This window comes from Leopardus geoffroyi, chromosome D2 (assembly GCF_018350155.1).
Source record: "Leopardus geoffroyi isolate Oge1 chromosome D2, O.geoffroyi_Oge1_pat1.0, whole genome shotgun sequence".
NCBI classification, from domain to species: Eukaryota; Metazoa; Chordata; class Mammalia; order Carnivora; family Felidae; genus Leopardus; species Leopardus geoffroyi.
Window position 1 is genome coordinate 60,551,036 of NC_059334.1, and position 25,538 is coordinate 60,576,573.

At 52.8% G+C, this 25,538-nt stretch overlaps 2 protein-coding genes across 7 annotated transcripts in view; one reads left to right on the forward strand and one right to left on the reverse strand.

The window, feature by feature from the left end:
- Positions 1 to 12,884: 12,884 nt before the first annotated feature.
- Positions 12,885 to 20,964, reverse strand: POLL (DNA polymerase lambda). Of its 2 annotated transcripts, none has more exons than XM_045438651.1 (9): positions 20,880 to 20,964; positions 19,920 to 20,053; positions 19,126 to 19,420; positions 18,776 to 18,938; positions 18,099 to 18,416; positions 17,161 to 17,334; positions 16,478 to 16,606; positions 14,234 to 14,402; positions 12,885 to 13,789 (listed from the first exon to the last, which is right to left on the reverse strand). In XM_045438651.1, exons 2-9 carry the CDS (start codon positions 20,029 to 20,031, stop codon positions 13,425 to 13,427), a joined length of 1,725 nt encoding a protein of 574 aa, XP_045294607.1. In that variant the 5' UTR covers positions 20,032 to 20,053; positions 20,880 to 20,964; the 3' UTR covers positions 12,885 to 13,424. The 2 variants fall into 2 exon arrangements, with proteins under 2 accessions (XP_045294607.1, XP_045294609.1); XM_045438653.1 differs by having other exon boundaries at positions 19,920 to 20,081; positions 20,880 to 20,937.
- Positions 20,965 to 20,981: 17 nt separating this feature from the next.
- Positions 20,982 to 25,538, forward strand: part of DPCD (deleted in primary ciliary dyskinesia homolog (mouse)) — a 30,676-nt gene continuing 26,119 nt past the window's right edge. For 3 of the 5 annotated variants that reach the window (XR_006701673.1, XR_006701672.1, XM_045438654.1), the window contains exon 1: positions 20,982 to 21,117. Coding sequence is in view for 2 of the 5 variants with exons in the window: in XM_045438654.1 (XP_045294610.1) it covers positions 21,054 to 21,117 (64 nt within the window). In the remaining 3 variants the exon portion in view is untranslated. Of the gene's footprint in view, positions 21,118 to 21,726; positions 21,767 to 25,538 lie in introns of all 5 variants that reach the window. The other 2 variants (XM_045438656.1, XM_045438655.1) reach the window with 2 other exon arrangements.

Consider the following 25,538-nt stretch of genomic DNA (forward strand, 5'->3'; position numbering starts at 1 on the left):
ATTCATCCAACAGCTATTTATTGAGCACCTAATATGTGCCAGACAACTAGGGACTAGCAAGATTGGGGAAGGAGATGTCTCCCTCCCTGATAAGGGCTAATGGCGTCCCCTACACCATCCTGAAGTGAATATGCCAAAAGGCAGCATCAGGAACACATTATCCATGCCCCAGGTGAGCTGGTACCTGAGCCAGCCAGGGGGCATAGGATATGGGCAAGAGATGTTCTCGCCCTTCCAAACTCACCTCTTGGCTACCAGTGCCATGCCTACCCCAAACTGCTTCGCACCCTTTTCAGACAGGAAGTTCTTTCTGAAGTCTTTCCTGAATCCCTCTTGCTGTAAATCAGCCTAGGCTCAGAGCCTGAGTAGAGCCAGGAGTGGAAGGGTGTCTCCCCGGCTACACTGTCTCTGGAGGGTTGGAAGGAAAGCATCATGAGGACCACCACCCATCATCCCACCATCCACCATCCCGCCACCAAACATCACCTCCACCACCCCAGGACCCTCACCATCCAGCCCCGCAGACTTGTCCAAAGTCCTTGGGTCTGAGAAGTCTGGGAGGCCTCAGAGCAACCATGTGGCTGTCCCTGCACTGCCACACTCTGTCAATAGGACACACAGTCACAAGCCTGTAGAGCCTGCAAGGGGCTCAGTAAATGTTGGTGGCTGATGTCACACATGTGCACACAGGGAGCTGGCAGAGGGCCACCTGCACTCAAGCTGCCATTAACCACGAACCAGCCCCTCCCCCCAGCACATGTCTCCTCAACTGGGGAAGAGGATCTCCAGCTGGGAATAGCTGCTTGACAGATGAGGCTGTTCTGAGTGTGTGTCTGCATGTGTGTCCGTCTCTGGGGAGCTTTGATCCACACATAGGGGCATGTGTCCCTCCAGGTTCGGTGTGCCCCTTGGGTTCGTGTGCCCGTTTGTATGTGCAAGAGCGTGTGTCCAGCAGGACCACGAGCATGTGTGCACGCCTGTGCTCATGCACACGACACCCCGCCCGCCCCCCGCCCCCCGCGTCCGCCCCGCCTGTCAACGGCGCTGATGACATTGGCGCAGAGGAAAGTGATGACAAATGCCCGTTATCAGCGAACGAGGCCGATGACAAATGGGCGGGCGCCCGAGCAGCCCCATTACGCTGTAATAACAGAAGATGGATGGCCTGGCGCCCCCCCCCCACCCCCACCCTTACCCCCTGCGCCGGTAACGGGAGCCGATCTGGCTCCGCCCGCCCGGGAGGGAGCCATGCTACCCGCCTGGCCGCCAATCACGAAGGGCCCGAGCCGCCCAGGCCTAGGAGCCAGGAGCCCACGCGGCCGCCCGCGGCGGAGGAACAAAGCGGCGAGCTCAGCGGGAGCGCTAGGCGCACTGGGCAGGCCTGCCGGCGGCCAGGACACGCAGCTGTGCACACACATGGTCCGCACACGCGCCAGCCGCCTGTGTCCTTGCACAGTGCACCTGCAGCTCCTGTCCAGGCACAACCCCCACCTCACAGGACCAGAGACGCATGTTTTTGTGCCATGCATGGGCATACATCTGCCATCCAAATCTGGGTGCATACCCACCAACATAAATCCATGCACCTGTGGTTAGTACACACACCTACAAAAACAACACTTATCTCCGTGCACATGTATGCCCCCAACATGCCTGTACATCCATGGATATGGAGGTATGTGTACACATAAGCAGAAATGCTTGTTTGTGGACACAACCCCTACATACAAGCTCTGCACACACAATTCAGGGTTTCCAGACACACACACACACACACACACACACACACACAGCTGTAACAACAAATATTAACTGAGCCCCTACATGTCAGCTAGGTACTGTGGAATTTACAATGATGAATATGACATCATCCCTGTCTTCCAGAATTCTAAGTCTATGAGAGGCAGCAGACAAATGGCTATGAATGAAGGCAGAAGATGATTTGTGCTTTGACCCAAGTACTTAGTTGTGACGTGAGATCTCCAACAGAAAAATCAGAAAAGTCTTCCTGGAGGAGGTGGCTAAAGGAAGAATGATTTCTCAAAAGGAATTGAATTCTGTTTAAAAAAAAAAAAAAAAAAAAAGGTATGAAAATGGGAACCTGTAGGGAGTGTTTGGGGCCAAGGAGTCTAAGGGGCCAGGAGTGCAGGCAAATGGCACTGGGTGAGTGTCAGCGAGAAGTGAGGAGACTTGTCATCACATAGACAAGAGCCAGGAGGCTGCAGTTGGGAAGAGCCTGGAGGCTAGAGGGCCAGCAAGGAGGCCGAGGCAGGTCCACATGAGGGACCTGTGAGGCCTAAGTCAGCACCAGACATAGAAAAGGGGAGGGCAGGGGCACCTGGCTGGCCTGGTCAGAAGAGAATGTGACTCTCAATCTCTGGATTTTGAGTTTGAGCCCCACGTTGAGTATAGCGATTACCGAAAAACAAAAAAAAGAGAGAAAACCAAGAGGTCAATGAATGGGAAAGGGCCAGCCAGGGACAATTTTACAGGCACATGAACAGTGCAGTCCCAGTGGGCCCTGCATTTAGAAGGGCCCCGTGCTTGGTTTAATGCTGTCTTGAAATTCTTTATAATTTTATAATAAGGAGTCTGAATTTTCATTTGGCCACGGGGCCCCAAAATTATGTAGCCAGTGCTGGAGCCAGGCTGATCAAGTAAGACAGTATAAGAAGCAAGTTTGATACGTGAGAGTCTGGATGTGGATTGAGGGGCTGAATTAATGGGTAATGATTAGTGTCTCTATCCCCAGAAGTTGGTGCCTTGCATCTGCCTCTGCTCATGCTTGGTTCTGCTCCCCGGGGAATCCACTTACTGCCAGACACCACAGACATACCTATTCTGTGTACTCCCTTCGCTAGACTATAAGCTCCCCAGTGCTGCCCCTATGTCCCCAGGTCACCGCACATGGTTGCCACTCAATACCTGTTTGTTGAAGGAATAAGTGATAGTGTGAATGAACGAGCACACACAAGTCCATATATGTACACCCACCGGGAGTCTGGTCCCCAACATGAGGGGTACATGCAGGCCCATTCCCCATTGCTACCACCCAATACTTCCTCCAGGGTTGTTCTGTTACCCTGTGTCTACTCTGGGAAAAGAATGCCCTTGCCTCAGTGGCCTCCTCACTGGGTGTCTCCTTTGCAAACAAAGCAGGGCAGTTCAGGATGAGCTGATGGGGCAGGAGCCCAGGATCCTGTAGTGACCGGGAGGGGAGACGCTATTGATTTGGAGCCAGAGGATATGAATTCAAGTTTCAGTTCCTCTCTCTGCTGACTATGCTTCTGAGCTCCAACTTCTTCATCCACAAAATGGGACTATAAGGTGGAAAAACATTTATATAGGCACCTTGATGTCAACAGAGTTTATTAGGGGAGATTTTTCTATCAGGTCAGGTATTGAGAGAATTACTTCCTTCCTTTCAAGTCTGGGGTTCCTGAGGTGTCAAAAATAGACTGGGGACCCAGAGGATGACCCAGGTGACCTCAAATAGGAGGAAGGGAGTGGCCAGACTGGGAAAAGAAGGCTTTGGTCCACTATCAATAGGAACCAGATGGGGTGCCTGGGTGGCTCAGTCAGTTAAGCGTCCGACTTCGGCTCAGGTATGATTTCGTGGTTTGTGAGTTCGAGCCCCGAGTTGGGCTCTGTGCTGACAGCTCGGAGCCTGGAGCCTGCTTCTGATTCTGTGTCTCCTCTCTGCCCCTCCCTCACTTGTGCTCTGTCTCTCTATCAGAAATAAATAAATGTATAAAAAATTAAAAAAAAAAAAAAAGGAACCAGATGACCTAGGAATTGAGACATGGATGGGCCCCTGCTTCCCCAGCCCACCTGCAAGCAGGGACACAGGCCGAATATGAGGTGTCCCCAGGACTGAAGTAAACACCCTCACTTTGGGTAGCTTGGAGTGAGGGGAGGCAGAGGACATCTCCAGAGATATGGGCCAGGGGAGGGAGCTAGGTGGAGGTGGTGGAGTAGAGGGCACCCCCTCCCTATTTCTGCACTTTCTCCCTATTTCTCTCCCTGGGAGAGAAAGGCAGGTGCCCTGCCTTCTGCCTGACAGGAACTGACCTGCTAACTTTAGCTTCCCAACATGTGACCTACTCCTGTCTACAGAATAGGGGGAGTGGGAAGTATTTCCCGGACAGGGCACCTGTCTCCTTCACCCTCATATGACCCATTTTGGGTCTCTCTAGTACATTCAGGTCCCTCCCCCCCTTTTCCTGTTTCAGCTGTGTTAACTGTCACCTTTCAGACCCATCAAGGGGCCCTGGGGAAAACCCCAGCAAGGAGACTGCAGTGAGAGGCACCAGGATTAGAGAGAAAATGACGGCTAATGGGCTTCGTCCCTCCTCCCTTACCAGTTCACGTTTTCTGTAGCGTTATTGACCCGTCATTAGTTATCCGTCCAAGGTCGCTAGGCCTGGCCCAGCTATAAATCATGGCGGCTGGAGGGGGCCTACAGGCAGAGCGAAGGTTCCGGGATGCAGCGGAGAGCTCGGCCCCCAGCACAGCCCAGAGGAGTCACAGATTGCCCAAGAGCTGGGAGAGCTTCCGCTGAGAGGTTAGGCCCCTCTTCCTACCCACCCTAGCCACCCTCCTACCCTCCCCCCCCCACTCGCCCCTTCCATTTGCTTTCCCCAGAGTCACCTCTCCCTCCATTGCTCTTTTCTCCTCTCCTCTTTTTCTATTTCCTCTCAAAGCTCAGCTACAAGGTTGGGGAGGGAAGGGGAGGCTACTGGTTCCATCTTACTGGTCATCTCACCCCACCTGGTCTCGCAGTTTATAGCTTCCAGTAGCAAGGACAGAACTCACCCAGGGGGAAACTGAGGCACAGAATCCGGACCAGAGGTGAGTCTGGGAAAAGGGTCCCCAGCATACCACATTAAGGTAACCAGTCCAGGATCCTGCTCCCTGCCGGGTGATGGGGAGGGTCTACCCACCCATGGAGGGGCACTAAGCCACATCCCCCAAGGCATCCTCTGGAGGAGGGAGGGGCTGCGGAGCGGCAGCGCATTCCGGACCCTTCCAGCCCCAACCTCCTACTCCCCTTCCCCGACCTGGGAGAGAAGCTCCACTAGGCGGTTCCTCCCGGTACCTGGCGCACTCTCTGCCACACCCCCATCCCGGCCTTCGCACACCGCAGGGCCGCTTCGCCCGTCCTCTTCGTCGGTCCTCGCGCGCCCTCTGCTGGCCTGTTCCGGGAAGTGCGCCCGTCGACCTCAATACCTGTCCCATCCCTCCCCCTATACACCTGGCAGTAGCGGCCCAGCCCACCCCAAGGCTCCGCCCTCATGATACCCATTTTTGGCGACCCCCCTGTCCCTGAAGATGACCCCTGGCGCATTCCTGTGTCTCGCCATCCCTGTGCGTCGGAGTAGCCCTTCCCTTTCCAGATCCCAGAGAGGCTTGATTGTCTGTTCCTATCGGGTAGAGGGAGTGAGGTCCAGAAAGATAGAACTTGAAACATGGAGAAGAGAGCTTTCCTCTTGCCTATGGAGCCAGGCTCTGGAGGAATATCTGTGGTCTGAGTCTGTACTTCACAGTAAAAACTGAAGCTGCATAGTTGCATAGTATAGATTGGGCAGCAAGTAGGGCTTCTCTAGGGCATCTTCCTGGAACCTTCCTCCTTTACTTGATTCTGCAGCTTCTGTACGCACTTGGGTGGTGGAAGGCTAGGGAGGCCCTCAAGGTGGGGGTGGGGAACCTTGGCTCTCAGAAGCTCTGAGGTGGGGGCTGCAGTCCTTGGCCCCTTAGGTGAGAAACGAGCTGCCCAGCGCTCCAGGACTGTTCTCCGTCAAGGAGAAGAAGGGCATGGCCTCTGAGGCCTTCTCTCCTCAGGTCAGACACTAAGGGTCCCAGGCTTTCTCTCCATTAGGCAGCCTGAGGGGAAGAGGAACAGGCCAGGGGGGTGATTCCTTTCCAATGGGTGTGTGGTCTAGCAGGTAGGTAGGGTGGTCTGACCAGAGGCCCTTGTCAAACTGGCCCCAAAGTGCTCCCAAAGTCCAAAGTCCATTGAGTCCAAAGTCACAGTGATGAGAGAGGATTTCTCAGGGGAAATCTGGAGCTGGGGGAAGGTGGTGTCTCAGACCAGTCTAGGCACCCATCAAGCCCTGTGTGGAGCCCATGTGGAATCAAATCAGGCATGTGTGAGGCTGACAGGCAGAGATCAGGTATGTGCATGGACATGTGTGGGGACCATGTGTCAGGAATGTATAGGGATATATGTGAGCTATAGAGCCAGAACCCCTGCTTCTAGCAGGGTTAGAGCTTAGAGTCTATGTCCCCCATACCACTGGTTCTGGAGGTTAGAGGTCAGGAGCTCCCATCTCAGGGCAAGTGGGCATTTGCTGATTCAGAACTCCAGGTTTCAGGGCCATGGGCTATGACTGTCAGCATCAGTATTAGGAACCCTCCACATACTGAAAACTTAGGTCTCTTTGCTTTAGATACGTGGGAGAAGGAGAGAGAGAGAGAGGGAGGGAGGGAGGGAGGGAGGGAGAAAAGAGAGAGAGAGAGTGAGAGAGATTGATTGATTAGAAAGCCCAGTGAGATCCAGCTACAGCCACTCCCAGAAAGGAGCTCAGGAAACCGAGGAGCAGAGGAGCCTCTCTGCTCCTCCCCCACTCACACTCTGTCTCTCTCTTTATCAAAAATAAATAAACATTAAAAACAAAACCAAAAAACTCTGGGATGGGGAGGGAATCTCTGTCTGCAATTGCACTGAATTAGCCTGCCCCTACCCACATCTTGGAAGGCTTTGCCTGAGCAAATTCCATAGAAGTTCCTCCTGTCAAGGACCCTTTGCTATGAGAGGTGAATCCCTGCTCCTCATAACCCTGGGTTCAGGCTCCACCTTGCAAGAGTCACAAATTTAAATGTTTGCAAGGGTTGGGTCCCAGGTAAAGCAATAGGGAGACGTGATGACTTTGGCAGCTGGGGAGCAGCTCCAGTCAATTGTTGATATGTGGGAACATGGGGGAGAGAAGTGGCATTGGGATAGAGACCCAGACCTCTTCCAACTTTATCTCCCTCCTTCCCATCATAGGAGTCTCCTAAGACACCCTTCCCCTAAGTCTGTGTATTAGCTTTCTATTGCTGCATAACAGATTTTTACAAATTTAGCCCCTAAAAACAAAATCCATTAATGGTCTCAGCTCTTTAGGCTGGAAGTCCAGGAAGACTCAGCTGAATTTCCTGCTTCCAGTCCCACACAGCCCAAATCAAGGTGTTGGCCCAGGCCGAGTCCTCACCTGGAAGCTCTGGGGAAGATCAGCTTCTTTTTTTAATTTTTTTTTTTTTTTTAATGTTCATTGATTTTTGAGACAGGGAGAGATAGAGCGTGAGCAGGGGAGGAGCAGAGAGAGAGGGAGACACAGAATCCATAACAGGCTCCAGGCTCTGAGCTGTCAGCACAGAGCCCCACGTGGGGCTCGAACCCATGAACCATGAGATCGTGACCTGAGCTGAAGTCGGATGCCAACAGACTGAGCCACCCAGGCGCCCCGGGGGGAGATCAGCTTCTATGCTCATTCTCACTGTTGGCAGAATTCAGTGCCTTGTGGTTATAGGACTAAGGTCCCCTTTCCTTGCTGGCTGTCAGCTGAAGGCTACTCTAAGTTTCTCCACGACTCTCCCTGGTCCTTGCACGCAGCCCCCTCCATCTTCAGAGCCAGCAAAGGTGTGTTGACTCCTCATGCTTGGACTCTCTTTGACTGCCCCTTTCTACTAGCCAGAGAAAACTCTGCTTTTAAAGGTCTCATGGGCTTAGCCAAGGCTCACCCAGATCATCTCCCTTTTGCCATATAAGGTAATATTACCACGGGGAATAATACCTCGTCATAATTGAAGGCTCCACCCACCCTCAAAAGGGAGAGGGTAAAGGTCACTGAGGTCTTCCTTAGAATCCTGCCCACCACACCCAGCCTGCAGGGGGGGTGAAAGCATCCCTCACTCCTGGTCCCAACCCCGCTGACTTCCGCGTGACACCCTGGGCTAGTCACCACCCATCTCTGCTTCTCAGTTTCCTCATGCGTACAATAGGGCAAGGAGCTGAATACAATCTAAAGCCCTCCCAGGGCCCCACTGAGAAGAGCAGGCCTGCATTCCCCTCCAGGCAACCCTGCTGCAGGGTTTGGGAAAGGGCCTCACCAAGGAAGAGCAGTAGCTGGGGCAATCACACGGCCCAGCCAAGGTACCCAGTTTCAGAGGGCCAGCCGCCCAGCCGGCCTAGGCTGTAGGGAAGTGGAGGCGCCACTTCTGCTGGTCAGAGACCAGAGGCCGGGTCCCACTGGAGTCTGCCCAGGGCAAGGTGGCCTGCACCTAGTCAGCAGGGGTGTGGGGCCAAGGCCAGGTCAGACGGGCAGCGGAGCCTTCTCCTCCCCCCACCTCTCAACTGGAGCTAGCCTTCAAAATCCATCTCCCAAATCCATCCTGTCTTCCCTCTTCCAGGCCTCTGGGTCTCCAAAGGGGCCTCTCAGAGTCTTCCGGCTCCCCCCACCTAACCCTACCTCGCAGGGGGAGTCAATCTTCATTCACACCCTGGACACTCTGGGCTGTTCCTGCGCAGGAACCAGCAGGGGGCCTCAGGAGCCCCTCATCTGAGAGTCCCAGTCAATCACCCTGAATCTCCCCCTCCCAAGTCCCCACGGTAACAGAGGCACCTCTTCTCCCAGGCTCTCCTCCCCGCCTCCCCAGGCTGTGCTTTCTTTTCTGCTTTCTTTTCGGGGGTCCCCACCCCCTCAGGCTCCCACCAAGGCCTGGCCACGGGGCTGGAAGGAGCCCTGCTCAACTCCATCCAAGCGCGGGAGCTGGGTGAGAGGCGGGGAAATGAATATTAATTTATCATGATTAGGCAAATCCGGCAGGGAGAGCCGATTCCGGAGGAGGCTAAAAAGATGAATTTCAGCAATAAAATTAAATAAGGACGGACGGGCAGCCCCTCCTCCCTCCCGCTTTGCTGATCTCTCTCTTTCTTACAATTTATGAGGCCAATTATGAAGATGAGGTTGGAAGTTCCTGGAACTTCACTAAATGCAAACGGCGGTCCCTGCTGTTCCCATCAAATTAATTAACCGCGCGCTATTGATGGCCGCTCAAGGCTGACGCAGGCGGCCCGCCCTGCGGCCGCCTCCACGGACACGAGGACCCAGAGTCCAGAGCCAGCCAGGGCCCCATCACGTTCTGCAGTCCTTGCCGGGCACTACAGGCGACTCCGCGGACCGCCCTTCCAGCCCCCAGGCCCTGCCTGAGCCTTTGACAACACGGGGGCGTGCTAGGGAGGGAGGTCTACACACACGTGGGGCTGCCCACACACATACAGATACAAAATCCCGAACTCGTAGTACACAAACATGGGCCCAGAATGCACATTAGACACTCAGGCGAATGAACATGGAGTCGAACAGCCTGGGGCTCAGCTTCTGCACTGACCCCCAGTGTGTTCCCCCGGGGCTTGTCGAGGCCCCGGTTCAGACAATGAGGATGAAGCCTGGCCCAGAGTCCAGGTCAGCTTTGGGTCTTTGGCCCTGAGGACCCCCCTGTTCCAGGGCTCAGAAGCAGGGCTGCCCAGTGGCTCATGGGTTCTGGAAAACTAGCTGGCTGGTGCCTGGAATGAAGGGCAGAATGGACATGGGCTAAAGGTCTTGTGGCTGAGCCCAAGGCTTAGAGTAGCTCCCGAGTGTCTGCAGAGTCTGGGTAGCAGCAGGTGCCCCAACAGCTATAGCTTCCATGTGAGGCTCATCTCTGAGATGGTGGGAGGGGCTGAAAGGGGCTCTCCTGTTGGAGTGAAGAAAGGGAGTGAGGCCAGTGTCTTCTCCATGTTCTGGTCCCTAGTCCTGGCAAAAGGCAGCCCATCCCATTTAAAGGGACAGGAATCCCATAACTATCCTGGAGAAGCAAACAAAGGGCCTGGGTTCTCCATTCCCAGCCCTTGATACCTGGAGGGTAGGACATGGCTGGACTTGCCCACCTTGTCATGTCCACTTCAGGCCAGGAGGCTCTTGGCCCTGTGCCCACACCTGTACCCCCCCACCCCACCCCATGAGCATCCAGAACCCAGGAGGAGAATTTGGCCTTATCTTGTTCCACTTTCAGTGCAAGTCTGGGACCAAGGCCAATGTCATCCCACCCAGGCCCTGGGAAAAGATAGGGCTCCCAGCGTGGTGGGGTTGGGACAGAGCAGCCCAGAGAGATCTGTATCTTGGGCACAAAATGTCAGAGGGAAACGGAAATTAAGGAAGGCCCACACTGAGCAGGTGGCAGCCAATTGGAGAGGGCTCGGGCCCAGGGCTTTGCCTGCCATCTGACCCTCCCCACCTCCAGGCATGTGAGGCTCCCACCCTTCCCCACACCCCAGCTGCACTTGCAGGGGCCTCCTGTGCCTCACGGCAGGTCCTTCCACTCACTAGAAAGGGAGAGGCCAGGACACGCCCAGTCTACTGACTCTCTATATTGTTGCGGTAACAAATCACCACATACTCAGTGACTTTGAACAACACAGTTATCACCACACAGCACTCCTGTTAAGGAGTCTGAGGCAGGTCTCACCAGAATAAAGTTGAGGTGTTTCCAGGTCTGTGTTCCATTATGGAGGCTCTAGAGTAGAGTAGACTCTGTCTTCTCACCTCTTCCAGTGTCCAGAGGCTGCCCACATCCCTTGACTAGTGCCCCTCTATCTTCAAAGTCGGAAACATCACATCTCTCCGACCTTCCTTCTGTTGTTACATCTCTCTGTGTAGGTTTTCTGCTAAGGACTCATAATTAGATTGGGCCCACAGGATCATCTCTTCTCAAAATCTTTAACTTTAATCATATCTGCAATGTCTTTTGCCAAGTAAGATAACATACTCGCAGGTTCTAAGTTTTAGGATGTAGACATCTTTGGGGGACCGTTATTCTGCCTACTGTACATGTGATCTGGCCAGGGACAACTCTGGCTCTGAGACAGAGTGACGACAGCTGGGATAGGGGTGAGAAGCAGGCTTGTGGGCCCTTTCCTCCTCCTTGGGACCAGATGGTGATTGGGTGGTAGTTTTGGGGTACTCAGTTGCTAGAAAGGATGCCAGTTCCCACCATGGCTCCAAAATTCAGTCTCCCTTTCCGGCAGAATGGGGCACTGGGCTGCAAGCCTACCCAGAAACCAAGTTCAGATCCTGAAGTACCTGGGGATCCTTCTAATACACTTTTTGCTTAGCTTGGACTTGGAAAACCAGCCCCTCCTCCAAACTGAGCAGCCTTTCTCCAGATAGAAACACTTCCCTCAGCTTTTCTCCCAGGCTCCTGTGTCAGACTGAGTGGCCAAGAGGATACCACCTCCAGAATGGGTCTCTCTGGAGGGTGTGGGTGCTCTCCTTTCTTTCCCAATTTCCTGTTGTCCTTGCCAGGAGGTGGGACAAGGAGTTGACTTGGTTTGAAGGTAATCTTTGGAATTCTGAATCTCTTGGGAGGAGGTTGAGGGGCCAGGTCTCTGTTTTCAGACACAGAAGGCAGCACTATCCTTCTCTGTAGTTCTGGGGACTTTCTGTGTATGGGAAGTGGTTAATTGGCCAAGTCACCCGGTGACCCACTGGTTCCCTCTTGCAGCCCTGGAGGCCCTATTACTGTGGGCCCGGACAGGATGCCAGGGCATTTATGTGGGAAGTAAAAGGAGAGAAGCAACTTCCACATTTGGACCTGGACACTCCAGGCTTTGGGTTTCTGCCAGCTCTGACCCTTGCTGGGAATGATGGCAGACATTGGGGGCCTAGTTCAGAGTAGACCTGGCAGAGCTTGCAAGCAGGGTCCAGAAGCAGCCTAAGGGGCCAGGAATTTGCCTGGCTTATTCATTCCGGGCCCCAGTCAGCCACACCTCCCTGGGAATAGAAGCTCCAAGGGACTCACCCCTCACAGAGGCTTCTAGGCCTTTGACGTGGCTGTCTCTGGTTGCTACTAAGCTGTGAAAAGGGTTCCCAGACTCCATGAGCTTTAGATTCCTTCCCCCAGCATGCCCCGTGCAGGTGGGGCCCCAGGGCTTGGACTTGAGTTCTGAACTAGAGTCGGGATCCCTATGCCGGGATGCTGGCATCCCCTGACCGAAATCAGGCCAACAAAGGCCAGCTCTGAGACTCTGCAAGTTACTGACAGAGACACAGGACTTAGTACCTGCCCCCCAGCCCTGCCTCCCAGCCAGCACACTCAGGCTTGTGCCCATCTCTTCAGCTTCCAAACCCCCCATGCCAGGAGGCCTCTCCAGGCCCCTTGCTGCTCCTCCCAACACAGCCACCTCCTCCAGCCCTGTGCGCATTATTCTTCATAGTTGGTATGTCCAAACCTTCTTCCCCACCCCACCACTCCCCTCACCAAACTCTCCATCCTGCGAGGTCCAACCTCCAAGTGCCATCCTGGTCCCACCAGCTGGACTTGCTCCTATCCCCTCTATCAAACTGAGCCCCTTAGCCCGACTCCCAGTCCTCCACCAGCCTTGGCATACAGCATCGTCTCTAGAGTAGGCTCTTTAGTTTTCCCCAAACAGGCAGGCTATTTCCCTGCCAGCCTTCCCCTCCCCTCCACGCAACCTCGTCTGACTGCCTCAGCACTGCTGGTAGCACAAGTCACCAGTTCCTAGTAAGTCTTGTCACCTTTGTTTATGTCCTGATAGCCTGTTCTAGGGCAGGGCCCACAAGAGATGCTAATGTGGAGACAGGCACTCCTAATGCCTGACTCCATGAATTCTCCCTTTTACCTGTCCATCTCTGCCCCCCTTCTGAGCTCAGGAGTGGACTTAAGCCAGCCCTTCTGGAGAGCAGTTAACTTGCCTTTCTGGGCTCCCATTTGGCTCCCATCTCCATCCCTGCCCGGATTGAAGGCAGGCAGGGACTGCAGCAGTTCACAGACACCAAGCAGGCTGAATGTCAAGTGCACTTTACTGGGCCCCTGGGCCTTCAAATGCTATCCTCCCCAAGCCTGGTCACCCCGTCCCCACACCTCCAGCTGCACAGGAAGCGGGCTAGGGGGAGGGAGGACATGTGAAACGGCTGGTTCTCTTGCTCCAAAGGGTCTTAGGTGATGCTCAGCTACAGCTGCTTGCCCCTCCCCTGCAGCCCCCCATCCTGCCCCCAGCAGAGAGACCCTCCTTGGGCAGGGAAGTGGGGGTGTCTGGGCCTTCAGCACAGGAAACTGGCTTCACACCAGCAGCTGTTCTTGCTTAAAATGAGGCGGGGGGCGGGGGGGGGAGGGGGGCGTGTCCAGAACTCCACCAGAGGCAGTGGTGAGGCAGAAGGCCAGCAGTCTGCTCTTGCTGAGGAGAGGGCTGGACAGAACGTGGGAGCCAGGTTGGTCCTTTCCCTCAGGCCCAGGCTGTTGAAGTAGTGAGGTTCAGCCCACTAAGGCTGGAGACAAGCACTGGATGGCCAGGTGGGGCAGTCCCCCTTCCCCCCAGCCACGGGTCACCAGTCCCGCTCGGCTGGCTCTCGGTAGGGTAGGCCTAAGAGCCTGAAGACATCCTTCTCAGTGGGAGTGGGCAGCACTCGGCCAGGCCCCACCTTGCGGCCTCGGCTGTCCCGGACCACAGCGGTGCTGAGGGCATGCTCCGACAAGCTCATGCTCTTGGTCTTGGCCAGAGCCCGCATGGAGCGGTTGAAGTGGGCAGAGCCAGTGAAGTAGAGCAGGGCGCAGGCAAACTCGCTGTAGGGCACAACGATGATGTCCAGTCGTCGGTGCCGCCGCCCCGGCCCTGGGAGCTGGCACACACCCAAGTACTTCTGCTGCTGGCCGTTCTCCTCCTGGCTCACCAGGTCATCCGTCAGGAACCCTGGCGCAACATGGGAAGGCTGCTGGGAGGGCAGGGAGCCAGGCTTGGGCTGCCCCGTCCTCCCAGGTCTCTCCTGTTCATCCCTGGGTCCTCCATTCCCTGCGCGTGAATTTCTTTGCTGGGCAACCTTGCCCTCTCTGCACCTGCCTCCTTAAAACACGCATGGCCATTCCTCCCCATGTCCCCTGCAGTGTCACAGAAAGGTGAGATCAAGCAATTAACCTGCGGGCAGTATTGAGCACCTATTACTAAGTGGAGGGGTGGTGGACTGTTTCATCTCTGCCCTGAACTGGCTCTGGCCACAAGGGAGAGGTGGCACTCTCACGAAGCCACCTTCCCCTGCTTCCTGCCGAGAGCTTGCAACTCTGAGGCCCTCCCTCCTGGGGGTCGGCTAGCCTCGCCCTGCCTGGAGCCAACCTGCTCACCCAGAGATGGAGCTTATACCTTGCTGCCGGAGGCTGTCAAGGAGGCGACTGAAGACGCCCTGGTGAGACCGGCCATCCGGGTGAGTGAGCAGCACATCCACATCACCACAAGTTGCCTTCCCGCGTCGGTAAGAACCACATGCCACACACAGCAGCCCAGGGGTGAAGGCCTGAGCTGATTCCCGGACCTGAGAAAGAGCAGAGGGGCAGGGGGGAGGGCCTGTGGGCCTCAAGCCCTGCAAGGAGTTCGTCCCCCTTGACAGCACAAGAGCCTTCCCCGACCCAGGAGCCCACACTTCCGGCTTATGCCCCGAACCAATCCCTGGTCGCATCACACGAGCCTGAGGGAAAGACTAAAGGAGGAGATGTCAGAGATCTACCCTGGGGAATGGCAGTTCTCCAGCTTCCCTAGGACAGAAGAGAAAACCTCGTGCTCATACCACCAGAGGCGGCCTGAAGAGGGATCTAAGAGGTGTATGCTCTGATTCTGAGGAAAGACACTGATCTTTCCTCCTGGAGCTCTTTAAAAGCGGAGAGACACCCCTTCTCTTGGCCTCGGCCCCAAACCCTATGCCTGGGTATGTCTGCTTAGGACAAAGGGCCAGGTGCCTGGAAGCCCTCCAAGGCCTGGTATGGATTTGGAGCTTAGAGCAGAGTGTGAGTTGGGGCTTGAGGCTTCATCAGGTGGCTAGCGGGGTGCCCCAGGCTGAGGCCTGGGGGGAAATGGAGCCTAGAAATGCAACCGCACCTATAGTAAAGAAAAAGAAAGAAAGCAAAGAGGGAGGCAATTCTGAGCCAATACTCACACCCTTACTTGGAGGAATTGGCTCGGTGCAGAGGGAATCAAGACAGGGGGCTGTCAGCTGAAGGATCAACCCTCACTGAGAGGAATAAGCCCATTAGCCTCCACCCCAGAGACACTGAAGCCTTTCATATGCAGATGACCTCCACGCCTCTACCCCAGGACACTGAGATTTCTGGGGCCCTGGATACTCCAGCCAGGACACCTCAATTCTCCTGACAGGCATGGCTCTGCTAATCCTCTCAGTCCCTTCTTGAGCCTCCCAAGAGGATGGGAGGAGACCTAGGATGAGTAATCCCATCAAAAACTCCTAAAGCTGGAGCCCTTAAGTGGGGGGAGCAGGCCAGGTGGGAAGCCACTGCTGTTCCAATGGGTTGGGGGCTGGAAGCTCACTGGGACATTCTCTGTGCCTGGACACCGTGGCTGAGTGACGGCGTCATTACTAGCACCAAGGTCTGGTGATGGGTGGACAAAAGGGCCTGTCCATCTATCTTGCGCCAGTCTCATAGTCCCGTGGCCTAGTGGCCTGGAGTGGAGCTGGAGGCTAATTTTAACTAAAGTGGGCCAGGGTCTCCACAGAGTCCTACCTGATCAGAATCTGACTCCAAAGTAGCAAACCTTGCCCACAGCAACCACCCCATAATCCTGAAGCTGACTGAACAAATGATGTATCTAATCCTAAATACACCCTAGTCTCTCTCTAATCTAGGTTTTATACGAATTTGCTCTCTAATCCAATGCTAAACCAAACCCTAATGTTGGCCAAATCTTATTTCTAGGACAATGACAAATCTTAACTAAAAGCATCCAATGTTAAGAAAACCCTACTCTTAATTCGGGCCTAACCTCAACTCAACCTAGCTTTTCTCTAACCCCAAACCTAACTGTACTGGCACTGTGCTTCTACACCAACTTTAACCCACACCCTGAACCAGTCTCAGGTTGGTGGGGGGGGGGGGGTGGGGGGGGAGCCTTCAGAAGGCCCTTACCTCTGGAAAGAGATTAAAAAAAAAAAAAACAACTTTGTACATTTGTACAAATTTTGGAGAAAAGAGTCTATAGTTTTCATCGGGTTCTCAGAAAAGTTTGTAAATCAAAAAACATTAAGTACCTCTGCCCTGACCCAGACCTGGCCCAGTTCAAACCCCAATATCCTCAAGTAGTTCTGACCATATTCCACCTCTAATCCAGCCCAAACGTTAACCCAGTCCTAACATCATTCTAGCATCTCTGCCAATGTTCACTCTACCCTAATCCAGAGACCTGGTGTTGCAGCCCTTCCCTACCAAAGCCACCCTCCCCTCCAGCTTCAGTCTCAACTTGCTCTTTCCTCACTGGTCCCAACCTCTGCTGTTCCACAGCTTCTTCTGACTTCCCGGCTGAGGGATCAGATGTTCCTGACTTTGAGCCAGGCCATGAGGTTATAGCAAGGCTCCTCACTGCTCTGGGGCACCTGCTTACTGTCTGTTCAATCTCTGCAGCCTCCTCCCTGGGTATGCGTTCCAGAAAGTCATCATAATGCTTCAGGCCAATGGTCTGCTGGGTAGTCAGGGAGGCCTGGCTGCGGATGTCTTCTAGGGTCCGGAAACCCTGGAAAAAAGAAGCCAGATGAGGAGGCTGTGAGCAGCCAGGACCCATGGAGAGGCAGTGAGTGAGCACATACACAAGGCTACCATCACCCCCAAACTCCAAGGAAGGTTTGAGGTAGGACCAACCCCAGGAGTGGTCGGGTCTCTAATCAGTGGGACTCAAGAAAGGTAGGGAGCACGGGAGACACACCCCAATCCAGCCCTGCCACAACCCTAAAATAATGGTTCATGAATCCATCGGTCTGGGGGATTCCGGGCATGGCCAGATTGGGGAACCATTGATCTGGATACTCAGCCCTGAGTCCTGGTCTTCTCAGGAAGGCCCTTGCTGGTCTGGGAGACAGAGAAACATACTTCTTATCTCTGCCTACACAACAGATTAATGCCTCAAGGCTACCAAGCAACAGGGCAGTTCTGGAAGCCAGGAGACCTAATCCCCTTGAAAAGTGGTCTCACTATAGTCGGGGTTCATTCCCATCAGAGTACAGGGTATGAGAACTGTGGGGCAGGACCTCTGAGAAAGAGCAAAACTGAAGTAGGTGCAGGGACAGGTACCTGCTGGTACCACATCTGGGCAGTCTTAGCTCCAGCTCCCCAGATGTTGGAGAAGAGCTCCAAGACAGGCACGCTCTCACTGATATGGTCCAGCTTCCGCAGATGCCCGCTTTCCAGGATCTCTACGATTTTCTCGGCCATCCGCTTTCCAATCCCAGGGATACTGAAGGCTTCCTGGGGAGGAGGAGGCAGAGGTAGAAAAGAAGAATGAGAAGACGGCAGGTGCGGAGCCAGTGGTAGGCTAGCAGACTCCTTCAGCAGGTATCTGAGTGAAGGCCAACCTGGCTAGTTGGCAACTGATGGCTGTGTAAAGCCTGGGCACAACTGAAGATGAGAAGTTAGGATAGAATGGGCTGGGAAACTTGGCTTTTGGTTCTCAGAGGGATGGAGGCGAGCACAGGAAGTAGAGAAAAGGCAGTAGTGACGATCCTAGTCACCATTGCCCTCGCAACAGTGAGGGCAGACATTTACTGAGGTCTGACTGCGTATCGGGCCTTACTGCACGACAGCGAGCATCTCATTTGGTCCTCATGGGAACACCTGAGTTTCTCACTCTTCTTACTTAGTTCCTTTTCCTTGCTCTAAGGGTTTAAGTAACTTGCCTGGAATCACACAGCGAATGATGGGAACCAGAATTCAAACTCTGGTCTGTTGGCCTCCGGAGTCTAAACTTTTTAAAAACTATTTGATACGGAAAAAATTCCAAAATAGAACAGTATAATGAGCCCCCAAGTACCTGTCAGCAACTTCTGTAATTATCAAGATTTTGTCAATCTGCTTTCATCCATATCCCCATTTTCTTTTGTGGAAGTCTCAGACATCATAAAATCTTAAGCATTCCACCCAATCCCCCTTGTGACTGGTGCCACCACCAACCTCTGGCCAGTAAACAGAACGCCCCCCATCTCCCCGCATACCCTGTACTGGCCCTCGGGTACCTGGTAGGAGGTGACAGGCTTGTGGAAGCTCTTGAGGGCATTGATGGCCTTGGCATAGCCCAGGGCCCTCCACTTGTCTCCCTGAACATTGTAGGCTTTGGCCAGCACTTCCAGCTTCTCTGTGATGTGGGGGTTGTGGTTAGTTGTCTTCTGGCTCGAAGGCTGTGCACAGACCCACTTATCCAGGCCCTCAGGGGCTGGGCTTGGTTCATCATCTCCCTCAAGGGGTGTGGGGTAGTGGCCACTGATAAGGGCTTCCAGATCAGCTGCGCTAACCTGGTTCTCTTCCCCATCACTGGTTTCATCATCAGAGCCAGGCTTGAGGGGGAAAGAGATGAGACAATAAGTTCACGCCCCCCAAAGAGCTCCTCAAAGGTGGGGGCTGAGCCTCCTAGTCAGACCCAGGAATGAGTCAGACCTGCACCTCCTTAAGTGTGGGGCCATGTTCCACCTGGCTTCCCCCAGTGCCCAGTCCTAGAATTCCCAGTGGTGTGTGGTAGATGTGGCCTGGCCAAATGCAGACATGGTGGATGTTGGGAAGAGCCAAATGGCCTCATAAGAAAGAGGTCCTTCCTCTTTCAGGGGTCTAGGACTTTCTGAACCACCACGAGGCCCTGCCTGTTTCTGTGACCTAGTTCCCAGGGGAAGGGAGCTGTGAGGGCTGGGAGGCTCCTGACCTGGGCTTGGGTGCTCAGGGCCTCTTCTGCCCTCTGGGGAGGAGACACAGGCCTCGTGGGAGGAGAGGGAGGAGAGAGGGCTGTCCTGAGCAGAGCCTCATGGGCTCCAGGAGGAGCAGAAAAGTCTTGGTCTGCCTTGCTGACGTGTGGTTGGTCCGGGTACCTGCAGGGATGGTGATGGCAAGTTAAGATCCCAAAGGTCTGGCCCTACCTCTGCTCCTAATACTCTACTTTCAGATCTTGGTTTTCTAATGTGTCCGATTAAGACAATGAAAGTTATTTTGAATAGCCCAAGAGGAGAGCTCAGGATGCTGCCAGAAAACACTGAGGAAAGACTGGAGCCAACCCACCTGTTAGGGATATAGATGCTGAATCCTGCCGTGTCCACCAGCCTCCTCTCCTGCAGGCACAGGCTTAGCCAGGTGGACTTCACCAGCTGAGCGCCCTGGGGCAGCCGGGGCAGTCGAAGGAGGCGGAGGGCTCGCTCACAGTCCATGCCTTCATCCACCACAATGTGAGTGACGCCTGGGGCCTGGGCAGTGCATATCTGGCCACCGTGCTGGATAATCTGCTTCTCAAAGAGCTCTGCCCGGGCTCGCCCAATGCCACTGGGCACAACATGGGCCCGCAGGGAGCTCAGCCATTCTGTGTAAGGGACATCCAGATGCCTATTGTCAGATATGATAACTGTCATATATGTCATAACTGTCAGATATGATCCGAATGAACCTTTTACAGTCCTGTGCCCCCAAACAATTATTTTTCTTCCATCTAGACAGCCAGCCTTCTGGGGAATTCTGCCACATACAGTTAATTTTCCCACGGACCATCACTTGATGTAAGGGGCAAGGATTTTGATATGTCCTGTTCCCTCATGTAATCTAGAACAGTGTCTAGCACATTGTAGGTATCCTATATATCACTTCATTTATTTATTCTTTCAACAAGTATCAATAGACACCTACTATTAATAGAGCAAGTGGCCTGTCAAAGACTGGGGCCCAAGCCTTGTGCAAGGGAGATACAAACCAACCTGTAGTCCGTGGGTGGGCAGAATCAGCTCTAATATCCAAGTCTAGACATGAGCAACATAGGAATCCTAAGGGTTCAAGTACATGAGGGTTCTGAGGGTGAGTCTGCTCACCTCCTGCTTCTCCATCTTCTTGCTTGGGAATCTTTGCAAGTGCTTTTGATGATGGATCAGCGTGAATTTTCTTCCGCTTGGGAAATGCCTTCAAGATGCCCCTGGGGTCCATTGAGGGATGGGCGGATCCTGGCCTTTAGGTTTTAGATTTGATCAGGGCAACTATCACGTGGAAACCCAGAATTGAGGTTACCCAACCCTTTGCCTATGGAGGTGGTGTCTCTAATGACCAGGGTTTGGGGGCAGTAGCCCAGTTCCTTGGGGTATCTCAAACCCAACTGAACTTTAGCAGTTTAGCCTAGCACTCACCAGCCTTTCAATGTCAGAGTACTGGGGAAAATAAAGGGAAGGATGGGACTATTAAGGAACTTCTGAGTGGTACAAAATGATATTCCTCGGAGGGGTTGCTCTAAAGATTCAGCACAGTGTCTGCCCTGCTGCATCCCACTTTTAAAGGGCTCTACCAACAGGAGATGCTAGGCTAGGAAATGGAGCTACATCTTTACTTGGGCTCCCAAGAGGATTGACGGACTGGGGGGAATCTGCATATAAACCCCACATGATCTTTCTCTACCCCATCACAGACCCGCATAGGAAACCCTGGGAGAGCAGGGTGTTAGGGAGGCGGGGGAACGCCCTACACCTGCCCTGGTCGCGGACCTCCCGTCACGGGGGTGCTCAGCCCCGCAGGTGCGGGGAGACAGGGCAAGGCAGCAGCAGGTGTGGGGCGCCTTCCGAGACTAGAGGAGTCGCGGCCTCACAGCTGGGGGTGGAGACGACAGGCAGCTGTGGGGCACCCGCCGCGAGCGCAGCTGGCGCGCGCCAGGCACTCCCAGCTGGAGGCCAGAGGAGGGCTGGAGTGTCCGCACCCTGACCTAAGGACCCCTGCCCATTGCAGTGATTCGGTCCCAGGTGGGGTCAACTTCAGGCCCCGCGGGTGGGCTGGAGTAAACCACTTACCAGGGCAGCCAATGAGAGCGGACGAAGGGCGTGGTGGGTGGGAAGTCGGGGGCCGGAGCGGGTGGGGGGGGGGAAGGGTAAATGCTCAGAACATCTTCCGGGTCAGCCGGAAGTGACTGTAGGCGGAATGGTTGCCATGGCAGCGGCCGGGGCGCTTGGCTGGGCGCAGGGAAGATGGCGGTAACCGGTTGGTTGGAGAGTCTCCGGACCGCCGAGAAGACGGCGCTGCTGCAGGACGGTAACTCGAGACCCCTCAGGAGCTCCCTAGTCCTTTTTCCCCAGGGTCCAGCCCTCCGCGCTGGCACCTCCGCGAAGGGCCTCAGAGCCTGGGACGGTCGAGCTGGAAGGGCCGCGGCCGCCAGACAGGCCCAGTCCCTCATTGGCAGATGAGGAAACTGAGGCCCAAAGAGATGACGTGACTGGAACACGCGTCTCTGGACACCTCCTAGTTTCCTCTACACCACTTCGCCCAGCTCTGAATTCTGTTACTAACAAATAAGTTCCTTCACATTCGTTATGGCATTTGCTCCCTGCAGCTGCCCGAGAGGCTGTTAATTTTCCACCCCGTTTTGTAGAAGAGGAAGCTGAAATCCAAGAGTGTTTTAGACCAGCCCTAGCCCTCCCCACTCCGTCCAGTCAGCGCGGATTCTGTTACTGAACGCAGCCTGGCGTCAGGAAGAGGCGGGAGACCTAGGATCTAGTTACCACTCTGCCGTTAAATCACAGCCTCTTTACTTGCTTGGACCTCGTTTTCCTTATCTGTAAAATGAGCTGGATGGGCTACCTCTGAGGTCCTTTTCAGCTGTAATATGTTTGTAAGTGAACTTCTAAATGTTTTTTTCTGTAGGGAAAACAGAGCGAGGGCCCCAGGACTGTGCCTGAAAAAGGTGGGCATAGGGGTATGGAGTCTTGACTTTCACCCTAGGATTGGCGGATATAGGACCCCCAGTGCTTCAGAGCCCTTTCCTGGACCCAGTTGGCAGCCAGAATGAATCAGATCTGAATTTTTGTAGCTTTTAGGATACCAGTAGAGGCGCACATCTGTAGGCAGAGGCCAATCAGGGAAGCATGTAAATTAACATCACCTGCTCATTTGCTCGTTCATTCACGCAGCATTTAGGGAGGCTTTTACTATGTGCTGAGGTATGTACTAGAGCAGAGAGGGGAAAAAATGTAAACAAATGAGAGTGTGTGTTAAATAGAAGTTGGAATCTTTTATAAAGTGCTATGAGAGCACAAAGGGGGGAATGATCGTTTCTTTGAAAGAAGACCTGACAGAAGAGGTGATGTTAATATGTCCTAAAGAATTAATATGTGTTTGCTAAGTGGAGAAGAGGGGATGGCTGTACCATGAGGAATGACTCACATGTAAAGAAAGGTGTGGCAGTGTGAGAGTATATGCCTCATTAATAGGGGAATGACAAAACATTCAGGGAGGCCGAAGCACTCACCCAGTCAGAACAACCCCCCCACACCTTGTCAGGTGCTAGGATGTAAGGGTGAATAAAAGTGCTCTTTTCTCAAGGAGCAGTGAGGAGAAATGGTGGGGCATGAAGAGGGAATTTAGATAAATTGGAGTATGTTGTGATAGATCTCCTATGACGAGCTAAAGATTTTGGACATTATTTCATACAGCAGTGGTTTTGGTTTTATTTTAAAAACTAGATATGGGGCGCCCGGGTGGCTCAGTTGGTTAAGCGTCCAACTTCGGCTTAAGTCATGATCTCACGGTTTGTGGGTTTGAGCCCCCGGTTGGGCTCTGTGCTGATGGCTCAGAGCCTGGAGGCTGCTTCAGATTCTGTGTCTCCCTCTCTCTCTCTGCCCCTACCCGCCCCCCCATGCTGTGTGTGTGTCTCTGTCTCAAAAAAAAAAAAAATAAACAGATAACATAGATTTTACCATTTTAACCATGTTTAAGGATACAGTTCTGTGGCATGAAGTATATTCATATTATGGTACAGTCATCCATCCATCCATCTTTAGAACTTTTTCATCTTCTTCAACTGAAACTCTGTACCTGTCAAAAACGAATTCCCCCATTCCACTTCCACTTGTTGCTTCCACTTGTTTAGCTATTGTGAATATTACTACTGTGAACATGGGTATACAAATACTTGTTTGAGTATCTGCTTTCACTTCCTTTGGTCATAGGACAGTATCTAAACAAATATTTCATCATCTAGGATTTTGTTTTTTTGTTAGTAGCATCACAAAAAAGTACAGATAATCATATAATCTTTGGGTAAGGGAGGATATTCTAAGCACAACTCCTGGGTAGTAACCACAAAGGAAAAAAATAGTTGACTATAATAAAAATTAAACAATCGTTTGGGAACACCCACTTTATTTTATTTTTTTAATTTTTTTAACGTTTATTTATTTTTGAGACAGAGCATGAACAGGGGAGGAGCAGAGAGAGAGGGAGACACAGAACCTGAAACCGGCTCCAGGCTCTGAGCCGTCAGCACAGAGCCCAACGCGGGGCTCGAACCCACGGACCATGAGATCATGACCTGAGCCGAAGTCGGACGCTTAACCGACCGAGCCATCCAGGCGCCCCTGGGAACACCCACTTTAAACAAAGTTAAGGGGCGCCTGGGTGGCTCGGTCGGTTGAGCGTCCGACTTCGGCTCAGGTCACGATCTTGCGGTCTGTGAGTTCGAGCCCCGCGTCAGGCTCTGGGCTGATGGCTCAGAGCCTGGAGCCTGTTTCAGATTCTGTGTCTCCCTCTCTCTCTGCCCCTCCCCCGTTCATGCTCTGTCTCTCTCTGTCTCAAAAATAAATAAATGTTAAAAAAAAAAATTTAAACAAAGTTAAAAGGCAATTGAAACAGAATATTTGCAACATATATGATTCAGGGTTAATATAAAGTTCAATCAGATCAGTAAAAAAAGATGAATACCCCAATAAAATAAGCTAAGACCTAAACAGGTAATTCACTAGAAACGACCAATAAACCCTTGGAACAGTGTTCAACCTTACAAATATTTAAAGCTATGCGCATTTTCCTAGTATGTTACTAGAGCATGGATTTTGGCCTCAAATGAGCTTAAGTCCAGGTCTGTCATTTCACAGCTTTATGAGATTGGACAAGGTGTATGACCCTTATGCCTCAATTTTCCTCATTTATGAAACACATAGTGGGGGCACATAGGGTCACTGTGAGAATCAAATGCGATGAAACATGTAAAGTGCCGGCCACTAGTAAGCACTGCACCCTGCCTGGACTCAAGATGGACTCCAGGGGGAGAAGAGGGTCAGGCCACACCCTCAGCTACTCACAGGCAGCACCTTGTACCCCACTCCTGACAGGAAAACCCTTTCCAGCTCTATGAGCCATCCAGATGATTGAGGGCACTATAACCTAGGGGCATGCTAAGAGGCTCTGCAAATTTGGGGGTGAGTTTCCCCAGAATACAAGTTAGGAGTGACTTAAGGGAACTGTGTCCAGAGGAGTGAATTAGATGGGAAAAGGCTTGGTAGATCAGATAGTGCCTCCTTTAGCTGCTCAAGGTCCCTGGGGCTCCTATTCATCAAGTGTAGGTTGGGTACCTGTCCCCTGTTATTAGGCTCACTAAGGAACCTACTTCTATCAGCTTATGACTATTATATAGGTGGAAGAGTTGGGCTAGGAAACTCTCCTGGATTCTTGAATTTTTTTTTTTTTTTTTTTTTTTTAATGTTTGTTTATTTTGAGAGAGAGAATGAGAATGTGAGTGGGAGAGGGGCAGAGAGAGGAGACAGAGGATCTGAAGTGGGCTCCCTGCTGACAGCAGAGAGCCCTCATGTGGGGCTCAAATTCATGAACCTCGAGATCATGACCTGAGCTGAAGTTGGATGCTTAACCGACTTAGCCACCCAGGCACCCATGGATTCTTGCATTCTTTCAATGAAAGTTGAATCCGTGTTCATTTATTCTTTCAATTAATATTTAGTTGAGCTCCTGGTATATCCCAGGTACTATGCTTGATGTTAGGGAAACCATAGGCAAGAGGGATGAAACCTATCTGATAGAGACAGGCAGTAATCAAAGAATCACACAAATGTAAATCATAACCAAGGTAAATGCCATGAAGAAAACATGTAAGGACTAACATTATGTGGCTGTGTGCTAGGAATGGCCTAGAGATGTGTAGAAGGCAGAGCAATGGCATGGCTAGAAGGAGTGCTTGGTCAGGAAACCCACTTAAATATTCTGAGCACATAGGCTTGGGGTTTTTTTGTTTGTTTGTTTGTTTTTAATTTTTTTTAATGTTTATTTATTTTGAGGGAGAAAGAGAGACAGAGTGTGAACGGGGGAGGGTCAGAGAGAGAGGGAGATATAGAATCTGAAGAAGGCTCCAGGCTCCGAGCCGACAGCACAGAGCCCGATGTGGGGCTCGAACTCGTGAACCACGAGATCATGACCTGAGCCAAAGTTAGACGCTTAACCAACTGAGCCACCCAGGCGCCCCACATAGGCTTGGTTTTAAGAACTGAGGAGAAAAAGATAAATGTGGCACTGTTCCTGGGGAGACAGGATGCTTTTCTTTAAAAAGTATACTATGTGATAAATGCTCCACTATGGATATGAATAGAATACTAGGGAGGCACAAACAAATAAGGAAGTGATGCATTTTGCCAAGGTGGCTGAAGACTTCCCAGTGGAGTGACATTTGA

Excerpts from the sequence above, each read along its gene's own strand:
- POLL (XM_045438651.1), bottom strand. The coding sequence starts at position 20,031 with ATGGACCCCAGGGGCATCTTGAAGGCATTTCCCAAGCGGAAGAAAATT. Across the intron at positions 19,421-19,919 it reads AGAAGATGGAGAAGCAGGAG|AATGGCTGAGCTCCCTGCGG; the intron begins GTGAGCAGACTC and ends TCCCTTACACAG. Across the intron at positions 16,607-17,160 it reads CCCAGATGTGGTACCAGCAG|GGTTTCCGGACCCTAGAAGA; the intron begins GTACCTGTCCCT and ends TCTTTTTTCCAG.